This window comes from Epinephelus lanceolatus, chromosome 20 (genome assembly GCF_041903045.1).
Source record: "Epinephelus lanceolatus isolate andai-2023 chromosome 20, ASM4190304v1, whole genome shotgun sequence".
Taxonomy (NCBI): Eukaryota; Metazoa; Chordata; class Actinopteri; order Perciformes; family Serranidae; genus Epinephelus; species Epinephelus lanceolatus.
In genome coordinates this window covers 21467789-21485690 of record NC_135753.1, presented here as the reverse complement: position 1 = coordinate 21485690, position 17902 = coordinate 21467789, and the positions used below count along the sequence as shown (strand labels likewise).

At 41.6% G+C, this 17902-nt stretch overlaps 1 protein-coding gene across 2 annotated transcripts in view; it reads left to right on the top strand.

Annotated features, from left to right (window-relative positions):
* Positions 1-10: 10 nt before the first annotated feature.
* flt1 (fms related receptor tyrosine kinase 1) overlaps positions 11-17902 on the top strand; it is a 49702-nt gene continuing 31810 nt past the window's right edge. Inside the window, exons 1-10 of one of the 2 annotated variants that reach the window (XM_033638787.2) lie at positions 11-287; positions 3492-3588; positions 5091-5296; positions 9446-9570; positions 13945-14110; positions 14211-14347; positions 16192-16363; positions 16577-16694; positions 16939-17108; positions 17202-17349. In XM_033638787.2, coding sequence (XP_033494678.1) covers positions 230-287; positions 3492-3588; positions 5091-5296; positions 9446-9570; positions 13945-14110; positions 14211-14347; positions 16192-16363; positions 16577-16694; positions 16939-17108; positions 17202-17349 — 1397 coding nt within the window. In that variant the 5' untranslated portion in view covers positions 11-229. The remainder of the gene's footprint in view (positions 288-3491; positions 3589-5090; positions 5297-9445; positions 9571-13944; positions 14111-14210; positions 14348-16191; positions 16364-16576; positions 16695-16938; positions 17109-17201; positions 17350-17902) is intronic. The other variant, XM_033638788.2, reaches the window with a different exon arrangement.

The window sequence follows — 17902 nt, the reverse complement described above, 5'->3', positions numbered from 1 at the left end:
CACTATCCAAAACGATGGGAAAAAGTTGCACTGGAGTTCAAGCGTGGTGTCCTGTTGCGTGATCTCCCGCAGCTATCCTCAGGAAACCAACCACCTCTATTCACTGACCGTCAGCGCTGAGCGCCACAGCCAAGTGCGCTGCGCTGTGTCCAGTCTGCTCTGGAGGGGGAAAACATCAGGAATAAAACTCGTCTTATATTTGATATTTGAAACCTCGGAGTCACCAGAGATGATGAATTTTATCCTCATCTGCCTGCTATGTGGATTGTATGGTGTTCTTGCAAAAGGTGAGTAACAAGTTCAGTTTTGTTGATGCAATAACAAAGGCTGCGCAGAGCACCTGCTGTAACGGTTTGAGCCGGTGTTGATAACTTACACAGCTACTTAAAGTTCTTATTTAGGTTTTATTCGTAAGGCTTTAACGGTTTAATGGTAAACTAGTGATAACCTGTGGAAAATTGTATTTTACGCACGACTTTTATTATGAACATTGTTTCCCATGAGCCAGGGGGTCCTAACGGGTCATGAGGTATCTTTACGCTCTTCAAAAACAAAGTCATTTCCATCACTAAGGCAGAACCTTCAGTCTTTACTTTGGAAGAAAACAAAAGACGCACAGATGTGGCTCTTCATTGTGGCGTGCTGTGGTGCTGCTGCTCGTTTATTGGGCAATTAAGTCGCCGGTGCGCTCGTGTGTCCGAGGCCGCTGAGCCTGTAAACCTCTATTGGCACCGAGTGCAGGGAGGGAGATAAGCGCTATCCTGCTGGACACTTGTTTGGATAATGCGGACCTCTGTGGCCCGGCTCCTTGTGCGCTTGGCCCCGACTGAATGGATACATGCAGGGCGTTGTTTCCTGAGACTGATGAGTTTGTCTAATGAAAGTTCTGATTTAAAAGAACGAGGGGTCGTGACCGACTGAAGAAAAATATCCACTGGGCAGGAACCGGGGTTAATATGCGCTTATTGCTCAAACAGTCGGCAGGTTGCTTTTATGCGCCTCGCAGACCTCTGTGGTTTTATTGGTCATTTAGAAGTCTTTTGTGGCTGAAAGACAAAAAGCTACCATTGTTTTTTTTGTCCCTGCAAAATAATGCAATGCGCAATGAAAATCAAGTTAAGAACTTAATATGCATGGCCTGATATTTTTTATATATATATAAACACATATGATCTATGTCAGTTAACATAATTAACTATTAATTAAGTAGCATTTGCTTTTTAAAATACTTGTTTTAAGTGACTTCTCTGTTGTCTATTTTAAAGAAAACTAAACTAATAAATAGCAGTTATCTGGTATTAATTGGCCAAATCGGCAAATAGGGGAGAACTGTGAGGCCCAGTAGTTCAATTAGGCAAGGTTTTAAGGAACTTTATATATCTTTTTTTTCTCTGGCCAATGCAATAATCTGTCAATCAACAAATAGTCTAAAACACAATCTAAAATCAGTACAATAAATATATTTTCATGATAATAATCTGCATGTTGAGGACGTCAGGAGTCCTAATGTGCAACATGCATACAGCATCTTACAAACATTTTACATACTTATACATTCACTTTTATTAGTACCCATCCCATTGTCATTGTTAAAATATTATAATTAACTTTATTAGGTTAATGATGCAAATAACATCTGATAGAAGATCTTAATTTTTTTTTTTACAAAAAAAAAAACAAAACTTTTTATAACCAAATTTCATGAAACAATCTGCGCATATGATGATTCAGTTAAACAAATTTAGGTTCTTCTCTTTTAGCAGTAATATCCCCCCTTTATCCTCCCCCCAAAAAATGCCCTCCCTGCTCATAAAAGCAAAATAATCAAAAATAAATAACAATAATAACATATATAAAGTAACTGATCAACAAAGAAAAAAGTCAAAATGCATACTCAGCACAAAATCCGCCCCTAAACAGGACATAATGAGTAAACATTGTCAATTAATTGACATTTTTATTATTTCAACAAGTTTTTAGCCTGTTTTGTTGCCCTATTACACCAAACCTTAGACAAATGAGAGTGTTAGATGAATTCTCTAGAAATGATTTCATCATCTTAAAGCTCTTGAGATTAGATGCTGTGATGTCAGTGCAGAGAGGTCTCGAGGTGGGCATTTGAATAGTGTTAAATGTCAGTTTTTTATAATAATGGTCCTTTTTTCTCCTTGGACACGAACATCTGCATCATCAAGTGTTTCTTCTGAAATTCCTGATAGGTTAGTAAAGTTTTTTTTTCCCTGGGAGTGTTTAATGTGCAGAAACCTCCTACAAAAAACATAATGTCACATGATGGGTGTGTTGCATTTCTGTGGTTGGAAATGTGATGTTTTTCTTTCGATTTTACTCAGGTGCAATAGCAGGAGAACTGCACTGAGATATTTAGAAATGGTGCCATTAGACACTCCACAGCTATGTGAGAAGGCCTCAACAAGGCCTGGTGGAGATCACTAACTTCCCCTCCGTCTTCCCTCACACTGTCATGTGTGTGTTTCTTGCCTACTCACTCACACACTGTGAAACCCAAGGAAATAGTATAGGAAGTGCTAACAGTGTGAGTAATGCTGGATCTGCTGAATGGGGCATCCACTGGGAACAATGATGCTGACAATAAATGGTAATAATGGACTTTCGTGATAAACTAACTCACTGCTGTAGGAGTGATTTAACTACTTGCAGAGCAGTGACACAGTTGAGTTGTGAGGAGTGTTTTGAGCTGTACACCCTGTAAGGAGCAGTCACAGTGAAGGACGGACTTCCCTGAATGATGTTTCCGCTGTTGTTGGGAGGAAGGAAGGGCGAACAGACAGGCGTCTTTATCTCTCATTAATAAGCCTCAGCGATGGAGTGGAGAAATGCCTTTATTTGATAAACAAGAGGCACACTGCTTACGCATTTCCACACAAGCCATCAAGTGGCCTGAGTGAGGAGATGAGCAGAGGGTCACAGATACAGTGGCCTGGATGGACTACGTGCTGTGGAGCCGGGACTCACACAGACAGACGGTTCTGCAATCAGTCAAGAGTCCGGTTTAGTCCGGTTTGTAATGGACAAAGCTTACAGGAACTGTCCACAATATTTATTGGTTGTAAAGTGTTTTGTCTTTCAGGATTTCCTCGGAAAGTGGTCTCATGCAGATCTGGGTCAACACAAAGGGACTTGGACCTTCTCGTTCATGACTCCCAGTCATACGATTAGAATTGAAAATCAACAAATTCACCATTTTGATATATTAGTTTATTGATTAGTAGAACTCATTCCCTTGTTTCAGAAAGTAAACACCCTGCTCAGATGTCCCTAAAGAATATTGCATGATGAACTCTTACAAGCTGACCTTGACCTCTGACCTCTCTGAAGGATTCATGTCTGTAAATAAATCCTTTATAATTACTATCTGACTTCCCATAGTAGTTTGGCAGTGCAGTTATTAAGTCATGGGATGGTGCTCCCACCACAGACATCTGATTCTCATCCTTCTCCTGCCTCTGCAGACAAAGATCAGAAGGGGAAGTACAGCGTTCCTATTCTGGATGTGAAAACCCGGCAGCTGGTTCATGACATCAACCAGACACTACTGCTCGGCTGCAGGTGAGTTTCAGGTAGACAGATCCAATCCAGAAACCCTAATGTGGGCAACAGTGTTGCATGACAGAGCTTACAATATTACAATAGCTGTGAACAAAGCAAACACCCCCCAAACATCTTTAAGACTTAATTATCTTAGAGTCATATATAAGATGATCGTCAAAATCACCACCAGCACACTCACTGTTATTAGACAATTTATTGAGATACCAAGTTGTTGTAGAGGCAATTTACTGACTTTTTTCCAACTTAAAGGTCCAGTGTGTAGGATTTAGGGACATCTACTGGTAGAAATGGTATATAGAATTCATAACTACCTTTTCATTAGTTTATAATCACCCAAAAATACGAATTTTTGTGTTTATGTTACATTAGATTGAGCCCTTTATAATGGAGTTTAGCAGGTCCTCTACCACAGAGGCCACCATGTTGTTCTATGGCAGCCCACAATGGACAAACCAAACACTGGCTCTAGATAGGGCCATTCACGTTTTCGCTCTTTTGCATTTTCATGTCAGCCACCGTAGTTTTCCTACACGCTTCGCACATGAGAGAAGGTTCAGTCTTGCAACCCCACCCCCACCACCACCACCATATGCCACTTAAGTCCACACTCTGGACCTTTAAATTTATATCGGCAATAGATTTGCAACATATAAACACTTAATTCACATTTTACGCCATTCATCATTCATTGCTAATAGATCTAGTTGTAAATATGTTTAGATATTTTGGTTTTGAGTCTTGTGTAGTGTCATGTTTTCTCTTTACCCACCCAGTTGTGATTCTTGTGCTCTCAATAGGCGATATAAGTGTCTCCATTAAAATATTTCTTCAACAGTGGTCCTATAGGGAATTTATTTCTCCCGAGCTCTTCCTAATATCTTTATATTCTTGTTATTGATAGTTTCTCAGCCAAAGATCTGTTGCTTCCTATTACACACTCCACATGTGTCAACAAAACCAGACAAGATGTTTTCCATGCAAAGTTTGTAGTCATAGGCTAGAATTCGGAGGGACGCGTGGGACACGTCCACCCTCAATATTTAGAACCTGTACTTTTGTCTCACCCAAAAAATATGTGAAAGTAGCAGAAGACTTTTGATTTGATGATACTTAAGGTATTTCCACCATATACTAATGCAGAAAATGCACAAACTGGTGCAAAAAATTAGCATAATGTAGGAAGTAAAGTGCTGATGCTCAAAATTTCTTAGCACAGGACCCCCAAACCCCCATTTCATACAATTTTATTCTCATTTTCCACATTCAACACCAAAACATCATACAATCCGAAGCAGACACTAATACATGAGGGATCTGAGTCTTAAAAAGCCCTTTAGTGCATCTTCATAAGGCCTCTCAGTGTGATTTAAAGCTCTTGAAAATGCACAAGTCTTCCTACCCCTTATGGTAAAACAGTCTTTGGCTAAAGAGATATAGTTCCCATGATGCAAGCCACTGTTTTCTAAGCAAACTCTCGACACTCTGTACCTGTTGACCAGGGGTCGCTGGGAGCTGACATGGGCGTTCCCATCAGGTTTGGCCAGAGATCAGGTGCAAGTAAAGGAGTCTCGCTGTAGCAAGACGAGCCAGCAGTACTGCAGCCAAGTGATGGTGAGCAGCGCGCAGGCCCAGCACACCGGCCTGTTCCGCTGCAGGTACCGACACCGACCCCGGAAACAGACCTCCATCTATGTATATGTCACAGGTAAGACACTGCTGCCCGAGGTCCAAGAGTTTAGCTGACACTTCTTTTCTCTTTTGTCTCTCTCATAGAGCAACCCTTCATGCCTTCACCCCTTCATGCTCATTGTTTATATCCTCAGGTTAAACAGGATGTGGTGGGTGCTAAATACAGACCAATGCCAGAGAGCCAATTATATCTAAACACTGTTTGTCCCAACAACACATCCTTCTAGATGACTCTGGCACAGTTTCATCCCCCTCCTCCCCTGCCTCACTTTTCTCAGCCCCGGCCTACCTCCCCGTTGTCTATATATAAATCCTTTTTTACTTTCATTTACGTGCTACCTCGGGGCCAGGAATAGCCCAGCTGCTGAAAGGCTCAGGCCTGGGCAGAGTTTCCCAGGGCATCAGCCTTATCTGCTCTGCTCAGCCTTGCTTGAAGCATCCTGTGCTTGGGGGAGGAGGGGAAGGGCTTGAAGGGGGTGTGCTGGGAGGGGATGTCGCTGTGTCTCTACAAGGTGGCGGTGGGGAGGTGTATGGAAGTGCATGTTTGTGTGTGTGTGTGTGTGAGAGGAGCTGAGAAGGATAAGATGAAGGCCAGCGGCTCAGTGGTATCAAGGGGCAGAGGAGGCACGATGTCTACCCGGGCGGCTCCTCCCTGTTCTGGAGGGTGATGCTGGTCAGGCTGGGTTGGGCCGGGCACCGAGCTGGGCTGGAGGCCAGGGTCACAGGGCACGCTACTGTTTGGCCAACAGGACCCTCGAGGGCCATCAATCGCTCAGGTCACCATGTCCATTAAGCGTCAGACTTGGCCTGCAGCTCTTCTCAGACGTTGCCTCCCTCCCTGAGTCCTCTATTAGGAATCAAAGCAAGAGAAGGAAGCCCTCAGTCCGCTAGTCCTTTGGGTACTTTTGTTCGAATGTTCAGAGATTTGCTTTCCTTGAATAACACCCTACGGTAACAAACAATACAGTGAGCAACACCCACACTTTTCAATGGCACAGGACTATTACAGTGGTCGAGCTGGGAGAAGAAAAAGCTCAGAGAGGCCGTTTGATTGCCTCTAAACAATCTGTGTGTTTATTGTTGACTTCACGCAGTTATTTACTGAATGGGTATTCAATGAATGGGCGTGGAGTATGTTTAGGAGTGTGTGTCTGTTTGTTTTTGTTTATTGCTGAGATTGATACTTGGAAGTGTTTGTTTGTGTGTTTGTGTACAGAGGCAGGTGATTGTTATCTTTCCTCTTTGTGTGTACATGAAATTAAAGGGTCAGGTCATAGAAAATCATAGAAAAATATGTTTTCTCACTCGGTCCAGGAGTTATTTTCCACTGGGGACGGAAAAATCCCCACAAATAAAAAGACAAATAAAACTTAAATAAAAGAAAGTATTTTTTTTTTTAACTTTTATTATGTGCCCACACCCCAAATCTGACACCAAACGTATTACAATGCACCATGCAGATTTTATTGACTTTAATAATAATGATAATAATAATAATAATAATAGATTAATAAAGTGCCTTTTATACAGGGGGTGTAGCTCAGATTGCTTTGAGGAGAAGAAACAACAGAATGAATACAGGCACATTAATAAGGGAAAGTACTGCTTAATAAAACAAACCAATTACATGAATAACAAACAAAAGAAGCAGCACACAGCAAGAACAGACAGGCTAAATTTAATAGAATATATGAAAGATAAAAACAAGGAAGGCATATGAAGAATATAACAGAATAAAACAAAGGAAAGTTTTCATCTCTTGTTGCCTTGGTTAAAGAAGCCTTTTAAACAAGTAAAAGAATCTTAAAATCAATCCGAAGAGATACCTAGAGTGGGTGATTTACTCTCTATGTCTTGTTCTAGTTAAAAGCCTGGCAGCAGACCTCTGAATTAATTGTAGTTTATCAATGGATTGTTTTGAAAGAACAGTGAAGAGAGCATTACAATAGTTCAGGGGTCGGCAACCTGCAGCTCCGGAGCCACATGTGGCTCTTTATCCCCTCTACAATGGCTCCCTGTGGGTTTGCCAAAATACAGAAAATAAATTGATAATAAAATAAAACAGAATATATAAAATAAAATAATATTTAAATAAAATAATATAAAATATATATTTTTTAACATTTCAATTTTCATACATCATTACTTTGGACCTAAAGTGAGTTTACATACACAGATTGTAAAAATGTGTAGCCTATACACTGATAAAAAATTCTTTACATTTTGTCAACTAAAATGTTTGTCATACGTCTACAACCTGATATCTTTTCCTCTAAATTTTGCCGCTCAATGTGGATGACTCACTGGCTAGGCTAACTATTGATTCCAAATCCAAAACTGGAAATCAGAGAACTTAACAGTAAGTGGACAGATTGGTTTGCTGTCACCATTAAAATAGCAAATAATCAGGAGTAGCCCCCTGCAGAGGAGCCACCTTGTGGTAAAAGATATTAATGGATGCTCCTTTGGAGCCATCAGTAGATACAGATAGATACTGTCAGTGTCATTATAAGACAGATTTTTTTTTTTTTTTTTCATTTTTTTGGCCAAAAAGGTTGCTGACTCCTACAGTCTAACCTACTTGAAATAAATGCATTAACAAGTTTTTTGACATTTGTTGATTAGTCCGTGTTTTCCTGTATTTGTCTCTGAGATAACTGTCTCCATTCCAGTACAGCTGCAGTGAATGAAAGTCTGTTTCTCTCAGCATTAACAAAAAACAATAGCAGCATCTCTTTCCTGAAACTGTATCCCTGTGAAACTTCACTGGAACTTCTCTCTACCGTAGAGAAAATTCCCATGAAAACTGTCAATAGTGACATCTGTGGGTTATCCAGGACACACTTTCTGGAAAGACAGGTTCTGATTGAATTTCTGAAAAGTCCGTTTTCAGTGCTGTGAGCACCACAAACATAGGTTCATTTACCCGGTATTGAGGCAGAAATATAAAAAATAAATAGTCTTTTTCCTGCAAAAATATCAAACAATCTCTCATTCTGACTACTTAGCTGATTTTCTCTCTTTTATATCACTGCAGTTGAGTATCTTTGAGTTTATTTTTATTGAGTTTAAATTAGGGATGCACTATATTGGATTTCTTGCCGATGACTGATATACTAATATGTAACAACTCAATTGACCGATAGCCGATACCATTATCGATAAATCCACTTTTTTCCCCACCTAACTTTAGTGATTATCAAGTCTCTTCTGTAGTGGAATTATTATTATATAATATGCATGCATACTCCTATCATGATGGCCCACCAGCAGATAGAGACATGAAATACAATACTTTCATATTTAAAATATTCATTCATCATGCAAAATTAGACAAAGCATTTTGGCTGATTCAGTTCATTTTAAAGCCGATAATGGCCGATACCGATGGCGTCTGGCAAAGTAAAAAACAAATAAGTCTGCACACCAAGTAGCTCTCGTTTAAAAGGACTTTGATGCAGAGTGACGTTTTGAGCCACATGGCTCTTCCTCAGACTTCGGGCTGTGTTGCCCAAAACGTTACTCTGCATAAAAATCCTTCTAAACGCGAGCTACTTGGTGTGCGGACTTATTTGTTTTTTACTTTGGCAGGTGTTTCTTTGGTCCAGCACCCACTCCATTGGACGTTGGAATGTCTGTGTCTTTTGTACTGTCTTTATGCAGATGACGTACCAGTATTATCAGCATGTCGGCTGATTCCAATATTCCATTTTAAAGCTAATATCGTCCGATACCGATGACAGGCCGATGTCATTGTGCATCCCTAGTTTAAATCATTGGTTATCTAAAATAGGACATTTGAGGATATCAGCTTGGACTCAGAGACGCTGCCACAGACTTTCTTCACTATGTTTTGACACCACAAAGCAAAAAGTAATAATCGAGAAAGATTTCTTGATAATGAATATAATTGTTAGTTGCAGCCTGAAAGTATAATATACGACAAATATAAAGTAAAACCAGCATCAGTGCAAGGTTAAGTCCTACAAGAGGTAAGTGAGAAAATATGTTTTTCTGTATTTTTTGTGAATCTGTACACGTGGTTGTAAGCTCTTATTGATGTGATATTGGTGTGTGAGACAGAAAAGAGTCTTGTTCATACATTTATTTGACATGCTTATTATCTGTACTATATGTGTCCCTGACCGCAGTGTTTGGGTTTCAGACAGCCAGCAGCCATTTGTGGAACATCCGGGTATGAGCCCAGATGTGTTGTACATGAAGGAGAAGCAGCCGCTGGTCATCCCCTGCCGGGTCACACACCCTAACATCACCACCACACTCGTCAAGGTCAGTGCAAGAAAAATATGAATGAAATCACAAGCAGACAAGTCTTTTTAATTCACACTTGGTGCAGAGATTCTCTCTGTATCCGGATCTGTACATGTAGTGAGTGTATTGTTCTCTGTACAGTTACACCACTCACATTCTCTGCACATCATCACTTCCCAGTTTGTTCCATCGGAGCTCACATATGAACACAGTGCACCGTCCCGTTGTTTCCCCCTCTCTAGATCATTCGCCACATTGTTCTTATCTTGGCAGCCATTACACGGTGGCGTGTGTGTCCGTTTGTTTGTGTCCATCTGCGGATATGTGTGAAAGTGTGTGCGGATATGGTTGTGAGTGTTGGTGCTTGAGTGCTGAGTGAGGGGGCGAGTGAGACAGTGTTACTAAGTGCAAAGAAGAGCATTGAGAGTGCCTGCTGTCTGCATGCGTGTCAGGTTTTTTATGAGTACATGTTGCTTTATGGATGTTATTTGCCTGTGAATGAAACAAAACGACATCCGTCTGCCTGAACCTGCAAGAAAACCTTCCAGTCAGAGATGCCCTTTTCTTTACTGACTCTTTCCGATGGAGCGGCGCCCACGACGTCCTGTTGGCACTGTTTCTACCTCTGGAGACAGGACGTGGGGTCTGGAGTGCCCCTTTGGCCCCTGGCCAGCATGACTTCCCACGTCTCACCCTCCACTTCTTGTAGTAGGAATCCTGGCTGCCAACTTCCCCTGACTGATGCTTTAAACAGCTGGTTTGCGGAGGAAGCAGAGGCAACTACTGTTGGCCCTGACGGATCAAAGTACAGTAGATTGTCTTTAATCACAAGCCCTGACCATTAATATGACGCCTTGTGCGTCACTGTAGGAAGCTTATTGTGGTGTCACTACAATAGAGTTAACTCTCTTCATCAGATATCTACAACAGATATGCTGATATTTGCCAACTCTGACCACGCACTCTTAGAAAATTTGTTGTTCTCCCTTCTGGGCGGAGATACAGATGCCCCAGGGTAAAAAGCAACAAGTTTAAATTTCCTTTGTTGCAAGTGACTGCACTGCTCAGCAGCAATTTATCATGGCTACTAATGCAATGGTTCGATACCTTTATTAATCAGATACATCGGATTAATTGGTTGATCAAAAAAAATGACACAGCAAAACATAAAAATAGCAAAAAATTGCAATGCCACAACAAGCAATCATGCAAAGGCACTGCTGTAAGAATGAATAATAAGCAAATGTAATCATTACCACCAGTTCTAGTATTCTAGTTTTACAGAGTATGGTTTCTCCAAATGGTGTTTCCATACCACATGTTGACTCTGTGGCTACGGCTTCGAAAAAAAAGAACAAAAATGTATTAAAGGGACACTCCAACAATTTAATATTGCACTTCTATGAGGTTAGGGGACTTAGAGGAGACACATGAAAACAGAGCGGTAAAATTGGCCCAGCACCTGGAGATTCCCTAACTTTTAACCCCAAGTATGGTTCAGAAAGTTCAGAAATCCTACACTTCCCATCATACAACTCAAACACATCTCTGCCTGGTGGATGTCCATGTCTCTCGGTCTGTTCACCCCCAGTTTGTACCGCATGCTTTTATTTTCCTGAGGTGGACATGAGCTCAGTCTCATGGCAAGCCATATAACTGTTGTTGAGATATTTCAGTCTTGATCAAAGTGATGGACGGACTGAAAGACTGACACTGCTATGCATAGAGCCACACTGCTAACATGGCTAAAAAGCAAGATGAATGATGCAACAGAAGAACGTGTTGGGAACTTGAGGATTGGGATCCAAGAAGTGTAAACATCCCCCGCATGACATGTTGTACTACTTCTCCAGCGTATGAGTATGATGCTAAAACAGTCATGGCTGGACATCAACATACACATGTTTTTGTGCTGCTTCTATCCTCTCACAAATGCCTGGAAGCACTAAGGTAATTACACTAAAAATAGCTCTCCTCTTCCTTCATCTCCCTCCTCCGACCCTGCGCTGGCCGGTCTGAACCAGGAATCCACTCACTGTCACAGCCCCTGGAGTGTTTTTTCCTGGAGGAATTTTGCACTTTACCCGGATCTCTAATATGACCCTTCTCAGCGGGAACAATACTCAGGAGGCTCTGCTCTCTCACTCTCACTGTGAAAGTGACCAGGAGGTCCTGGAGGTCCGGGATGACGGGGTCGACCTGGGGTTCCAGTCAAAATGTCTATATCCTGTAGTAACAGGATGCGAGCAGATGGACTGGAGTCACGTTTCTCATATCCTGACTCCTCTGGCTCCTTCGCTCCTCCTCCTGTTTCTACACCTTCACCTTTGCATAGCCAGCTCTCCATATAGGTTTAGAGGATGGGGGTAAGAGGGGCAGAAAGGGCACTCAGACAGGGTGTCAGTGAGTTCAGGAGTGGGAAGGATCTACTTTACAGGACCAAGAAAAGAGGAGGAGGAGGAGCTCGGTGGCGTCTGAGAGGGTCGCCTCACTCTGGGAGGGGGGATATCAGCCAGTTCACACTGGGGGTGCAGGAGTGGGGGGAAGTGAGTGTGATGGTGGTGGGGCGGGTGGGCGCGGGTGGGGGGGGGGGGGGGGGGGGGGTGTCCACCTGTTCCCTTGAGAGTGGGTGGGAGGCTTCCACTGTGTCACAGAAACTCTAGTAAACATTTCCTCGGGGCTGCCTCCAAGAAAACAACAAGGTTACACAGTTACACAAGAGTCCTTGTTGAGGAGGCCAAGAATTATAAAACCAACAGTGTGAGAATACAGGCAGCATCATCTGGGGCTTCTTTTGACAGGTGTTACTCTGTGATTAGCACCTTCTAGATGAGTTTTTTAGGGGAAATGTAACTATCTTACCACTAAGAGTGAAAACAAAAAAACGTAAACCCTGCATTTGAGATCAAGCTTGCACAAAATGCAATCCAATAGCTTCTTTGCATGTGACGTCACACATCAGTGCAGTGATGGAGGGCAGGCAACTGGAGGCAAAGACTACCGCAGTGTAAAATAATGGCTATGATTTGTGCTGTTTATGGTAACTCCATGAATCAAACTGGGGAAAAACCATGGCCATTTTAAGCCACAAAAATAGTGAGGAAGATAAAAAAAGTCATCAAGAAACAACAGCAGATATGGATCAAAAACCTCTGTCTTCAGTCTGGAGTAAACTAATTTAAAACTTTAAAGCATTGTGTTAAACATGCCTCAGACTGGATGCAGAAGCATTGTGTTAAACATGCTTCTGCATCCAGTCTGAGGCATGTTTAACACAATGCTTTAAAACTTTAAAGCATTGTGTTAAACATGCCTCAGACTGGATGCAGAAGCTACTCCGTGTTTTTAGCCATGACCCAGATTTTTAACAGCGTTTCACCAAACCTCTGGGAATGCTTGACCTAACAGGTAGAAAATGGTAGCTTAAGTTATCTATGGTTAACCTGACAACGGTGCATTCATGTAGAGTTGAAATATTAAGACAGTCATACTGTAACACATTTACTCACTCTGCAAAAAACAAGACGTCAGTCATTTCAGTCATGGAGCCAACCACACACAAATTAGTTATAGTCCACTAGGCTTTTATATGCTTTCATCAGTTCATTGTGTAAGGTTAGCAACGTTAAGCGGTCTGGAGGACGAGTTAATTTGCAATGACAGTCGTGTTCACACGGGGCAAATCAGTCATGTTGTGGGAAATATAACGTTTGCCACATTTTGTATGGATCACATCCAACATGAGTTTCAATTTTCTGATAATCCCTGCTGCCTGCATGTTCATCCAACCATTTTATGTAGTCATTTTCCTCAATTTCCAACATGGATTTATCACTTCCTGCCCTCCATCAGAATTTTTTGTGTCATAATATTTAGATGATCGCAAACAAATCCTGTAGCTAAGTGAGCACAATTTTGTTCGGGTCCTAGAGACGCGAATTTTAAAATGAATAAGGTGTAAATAATAAGATTAATGATGGCTTTATTTCATTTAGCTGCTTTAGCTTCTGGTATCAGGGCTGTAGATTTTAGACTGAGCTTGAGTTAGACTTGCTAACGTCCAAACAGCAAGGTTTTGACACTTGACTTGTACTTGACTTTCTCTCTGACAGCAAATCAAATGCAAAAGACACAGACCATTTCCCTCCTGTGTATAATCACAGCTTTAACAGGGTGTTGCACAACATATATGACCACATTCCTTCCTAGTTTTGCAAATTTTAGTGGGTTAAACATCAAGTTAGTCATTGTGATGGATTTCTGTTGCAGTGACTCCGTTGTTCCCTAATTTCTCCCCTTGTATGTGAGATTTCAGCTGCACTCAAGTGGTGACAGTGTGTCATGATTTTGGTACAGTGAAACTTAAATGGGTGTTGTCTTCTCCTCCCACAGTTCCCCAGTCACAGCCTGAGTCCAGACCAGAGGAACATCATCTGGAACAGCAAGCAAGGCTTCACCATCCGAACCCCCACCTTCTACTACATCGGCCTCTTCTACTGCCAGACAATCACTAATGGCATCACACACAAGTCACGTGTATACTTTATACACAGACCAGGTCAGAAGTGCATGAAGTCCTTTTAGATACACAGTAAATCACCCATAAACACGCATGTGTGTGTGTATCATTTCCTACATTTCTTTCTGTCTTGCCACAGTGAGTAACATCATGGAGGTGTATCTGAACAGCAGTGGACCTGTGCAGGCCCTGAAGGGGGAGAGACTGGTCATGAACTGCACCGCCACCGGGGAGTTGAACACCAGAGTGAACATCACCTGGGACTACCCTGGAAAGGTCAGAGCTGCAATAAAGTCTGTGGTGACCTTGTGTAAACCAAAGGAGTACAGGTTTAGATGGCAAATGACCTTTGACAGACACTGAGCAAGAGTGTATAATTCTGTCAGCCTGCAGAGATGAGTTACTTTATTGATCGTCAAAAGAACATGGAAAAAGTACTTCTTTAAAAGTTTATTCGAGCAAAAGCAAAAGGTTGCCATCTTGAAATGTACTATTTCTAGTTTGACTATTTATCATTATTTAAAGGGACAGTTCACTCCCAAATCAAAAATACATTATTTTCCTCTTACCTGTAATGATGTTTATCAGTCTAGATTGTTTTCGTGTGAGTTGCCAAGTGTTGGCAATATCGGCTGTAAATATGTTTGCCTTCTCTCGAATATAATGGAACTAGATGGCACTCGGCTTGTGGTGCTCAAAGTGCCAAAAAATTACATTTGAAAAACTCAACAGCAATGTCTCTTTCCAGAAATTATGACCTGGTTATCCTCAAGATAATCCACAGACCTTGTTGTGAGCAGATTCATGTAGGGACTATTTTGTCTCTGTTGAACTAAAACTGCCAACCGAACAGAAGAAAGCGCATCCTCTAATAGCATCCTCCTTGGCTGAGCTTAGCTACTACAATGGTGCTAGGTGAGCTAGCAGTAGATGCTCACTTCCTTCTGCTCAGTTGGCAGGTGTATGTTTGGTAGACAGGAACTAGTTCCTACAGAAACAACAAGGTCTGTGGATTATCTTGAGTAACCAGGCAGTGATTTCTGCAAAGAGACATTGCTGTTGAGCTTTTTAAATATATATTTTTTTGCACTTTGAGCACCACAAGCTGAGTGCCATCTAGTTTTATCATACTGGAGAGAAGGCAGACATCTCTACGGCTGATATCTCCAACACTCGCCAACTCACACCAAAACAATCTAGATAAATGAATATCACTACAGGTAAAAGGGAAAAAGATTTTGATTTTGGGGTGAAATGTGCCTTTAATAAATCATTTATTAAAGCTTTATACAGTTGTGAGTGGCCACTTGTAAAGACAAGGTTTTGGTTTTCAGGTTGTAAAAGAATATTACTGGACAGTTTGACGACATGCTACAGAGCAACTATTGCTAAGATTTTAACATTTACAATTCTGGATTACCCACTCTAACAGAACAATAGTCATTCATTAATACTCACTGTCTAATAATAACACCAAATGTGGAGTTGTAAATTGTTGGATTTAAACTGGTGTTGGTTTAGATGCTCTGTGGACTTTTATTCTTTGCATTTTTAATCTTTTTTTGTGGTAGCTGACAGTGGAGACAGACAGGAAATGTGTGGTCAGAGTGAGTGGGTGGCATGCAACAAACATCACAGAGTGAAATCAAACCAAATATATTGAGATTAAATGGTCAGCACTACTGAGAATCCTTGAATTAAAAAGTTAAACAAAAGCTGGTTTTAGTCATGTCAGATGAGAATTTACACCAGCCAAGGGGATTTTGTCCTCATGAATGCCCTATTACTGATCTATACAATTAATTAATCACTTACTGACCATTAATAAAGCATTTAATTACACCGTCTGTAAAGTTTGCTTCATCAGGAAATGGTTTCTACACCCCTTAAGTAAATACAAAAGTAAAAGCAAAAGCAAAAGCAAAAGTAAAAGCAAAAGCAAAAGCAAAAGCAAAACAAAACAAAAACAGGATAAACAAAAAAATAACAACTTTAATATCTCAGTAATACAGTCAAGAGATAGCCTACTGCACTGTGGGTTATAAAAAATAAGATCTCAAGGACACACAGGTGAGCCTTCAGTGTTAATGCTGAGGCTCTGTCTTCCTCTCCACCTTCAGATTAACAACACCGGCTCCACCTACAAGAGGCTCCTGAAACACAGAACGCACATGCTGTTCTACAACATTCTGACCATCCCGAAGCTCCAGCGTTCAGACCGAGGCCTCTACACGTGCCGTGTGACCAGCGGGGAAAACACCAAACAGCAGCAAGTCACTGTTACTGTGTATGGTGGGTGTCTTCCTCTGACACTCCCTGACACTGACATGGAGATATATCATCTGATTACTCACTGATATTTTTAAAATTACAGTGAATTTCATTCCAGTAGTGGTCAACTTATCTTTTTTTGACAGACTGAGTCACTGTTGAGGGTGGTGGAAAAATGCCCCAATTCTATTTCGTAATCTTACACAAATATGTGCATGTGTCTCCTTATTTTAGACCGTCCGTTTATTCGCCTGAAGCCCAGGCATGAATCTGTGATGGAGGTACAGGCAGGACAGAAATCTTACAGAATCTCTCCCAAACTGCGAGCGTACCCTGCACCTGAAGTCATCTGGTAAGAGGTCACCTTGATTCCTAAAATCACACCATTTTTTGCCTCCCTTTTTTTTGTATCTCAATCTGTGGCATACTTCCTCAACACCATTTCCTTCGAAAGTTCATGAGAAGCATTGCTCATCATATTTAGTCATCAAAAAGTAATTCTGTAATTTCAATTTTAGACTTCCAAATAACTTTCCTCTTTAAAACTTTGGCACACAGTCCCTCAACCTTTGCTGAGCTCTTTATTTTTCTGTCAGGTTGAAGGATGGCAAGGTGGCAGCAGAGCAGTGCTCCAGATACCACATGGATGGGAGTTCCCTGGTGATACGGGATGTGGCAGAGGAGGATGCTGGGAAGTACACCATCCTGGTACGAAACCAGGAACATGGACTCTTCCAGAATCTAACGCTCACACTTGTGGTCAATGGTGAGAAATTGAATTATTCACCCACCAACCACCTTTAGCACTGCCTTAGACTTCGCTCAGTGTTTAAACTTGTGTTTGTCTCTTGTCTGACAGTGAGTCCTCAGATAGGGGAGAAAGCGGTGTCGTTGCAGGACCCGGGCTCAGTGCCACGGGGGAGCAGACAAGCCCTTCACTGCACGTCCCACGGAGTCCCTCCCCCGCATATCCAGTGGCTTTGGCATCCCTGCCCGTCCAAAGGCCTGTAAGTAGCCATTAGAACAGTGGTTCCCAACTGGACTAACCACAGTGTCCAGATTTCTCCTTAGTCATTAATTTAAGGTCCACATAGTTTAATATATTCAGCGTCATACTTACATTTGGTGACCTTGTTGAGCTAGTTTGCTGTCCCTGTCAAGTAGCTGTCATTTCATCACTCACTCTACAGCAGGAAACAGCACTTCAAAATAAAGGCTCTTTGCCGGGAATTCACCATACTTTAAAAAAGTGTTTTTTACAAATTTGACATGTTTTCGAGTCACTTCAGTCCATTCAGAATGGACCTGCAACGCACTTTTGGACCGCAGCCCTCCAGTTGGTAACCACTGCTTTAGAAGACTTAATCTAGCCCAGTGTGCACATTAAAATCTCACCAGTAAACCACTGGAAAATGGCTCTTAATTTTAACCAACTTGAGGGAGCAGTGTGTAAGATTTAGGGGGATTTAGTGGCATCAAGCAGTGACAATCGCAGATTGCATCCAGCTGAAACTTCTCCCGGTTAGAATTCATCGTTCAGGAGGTTTTTATTGGGAGCTG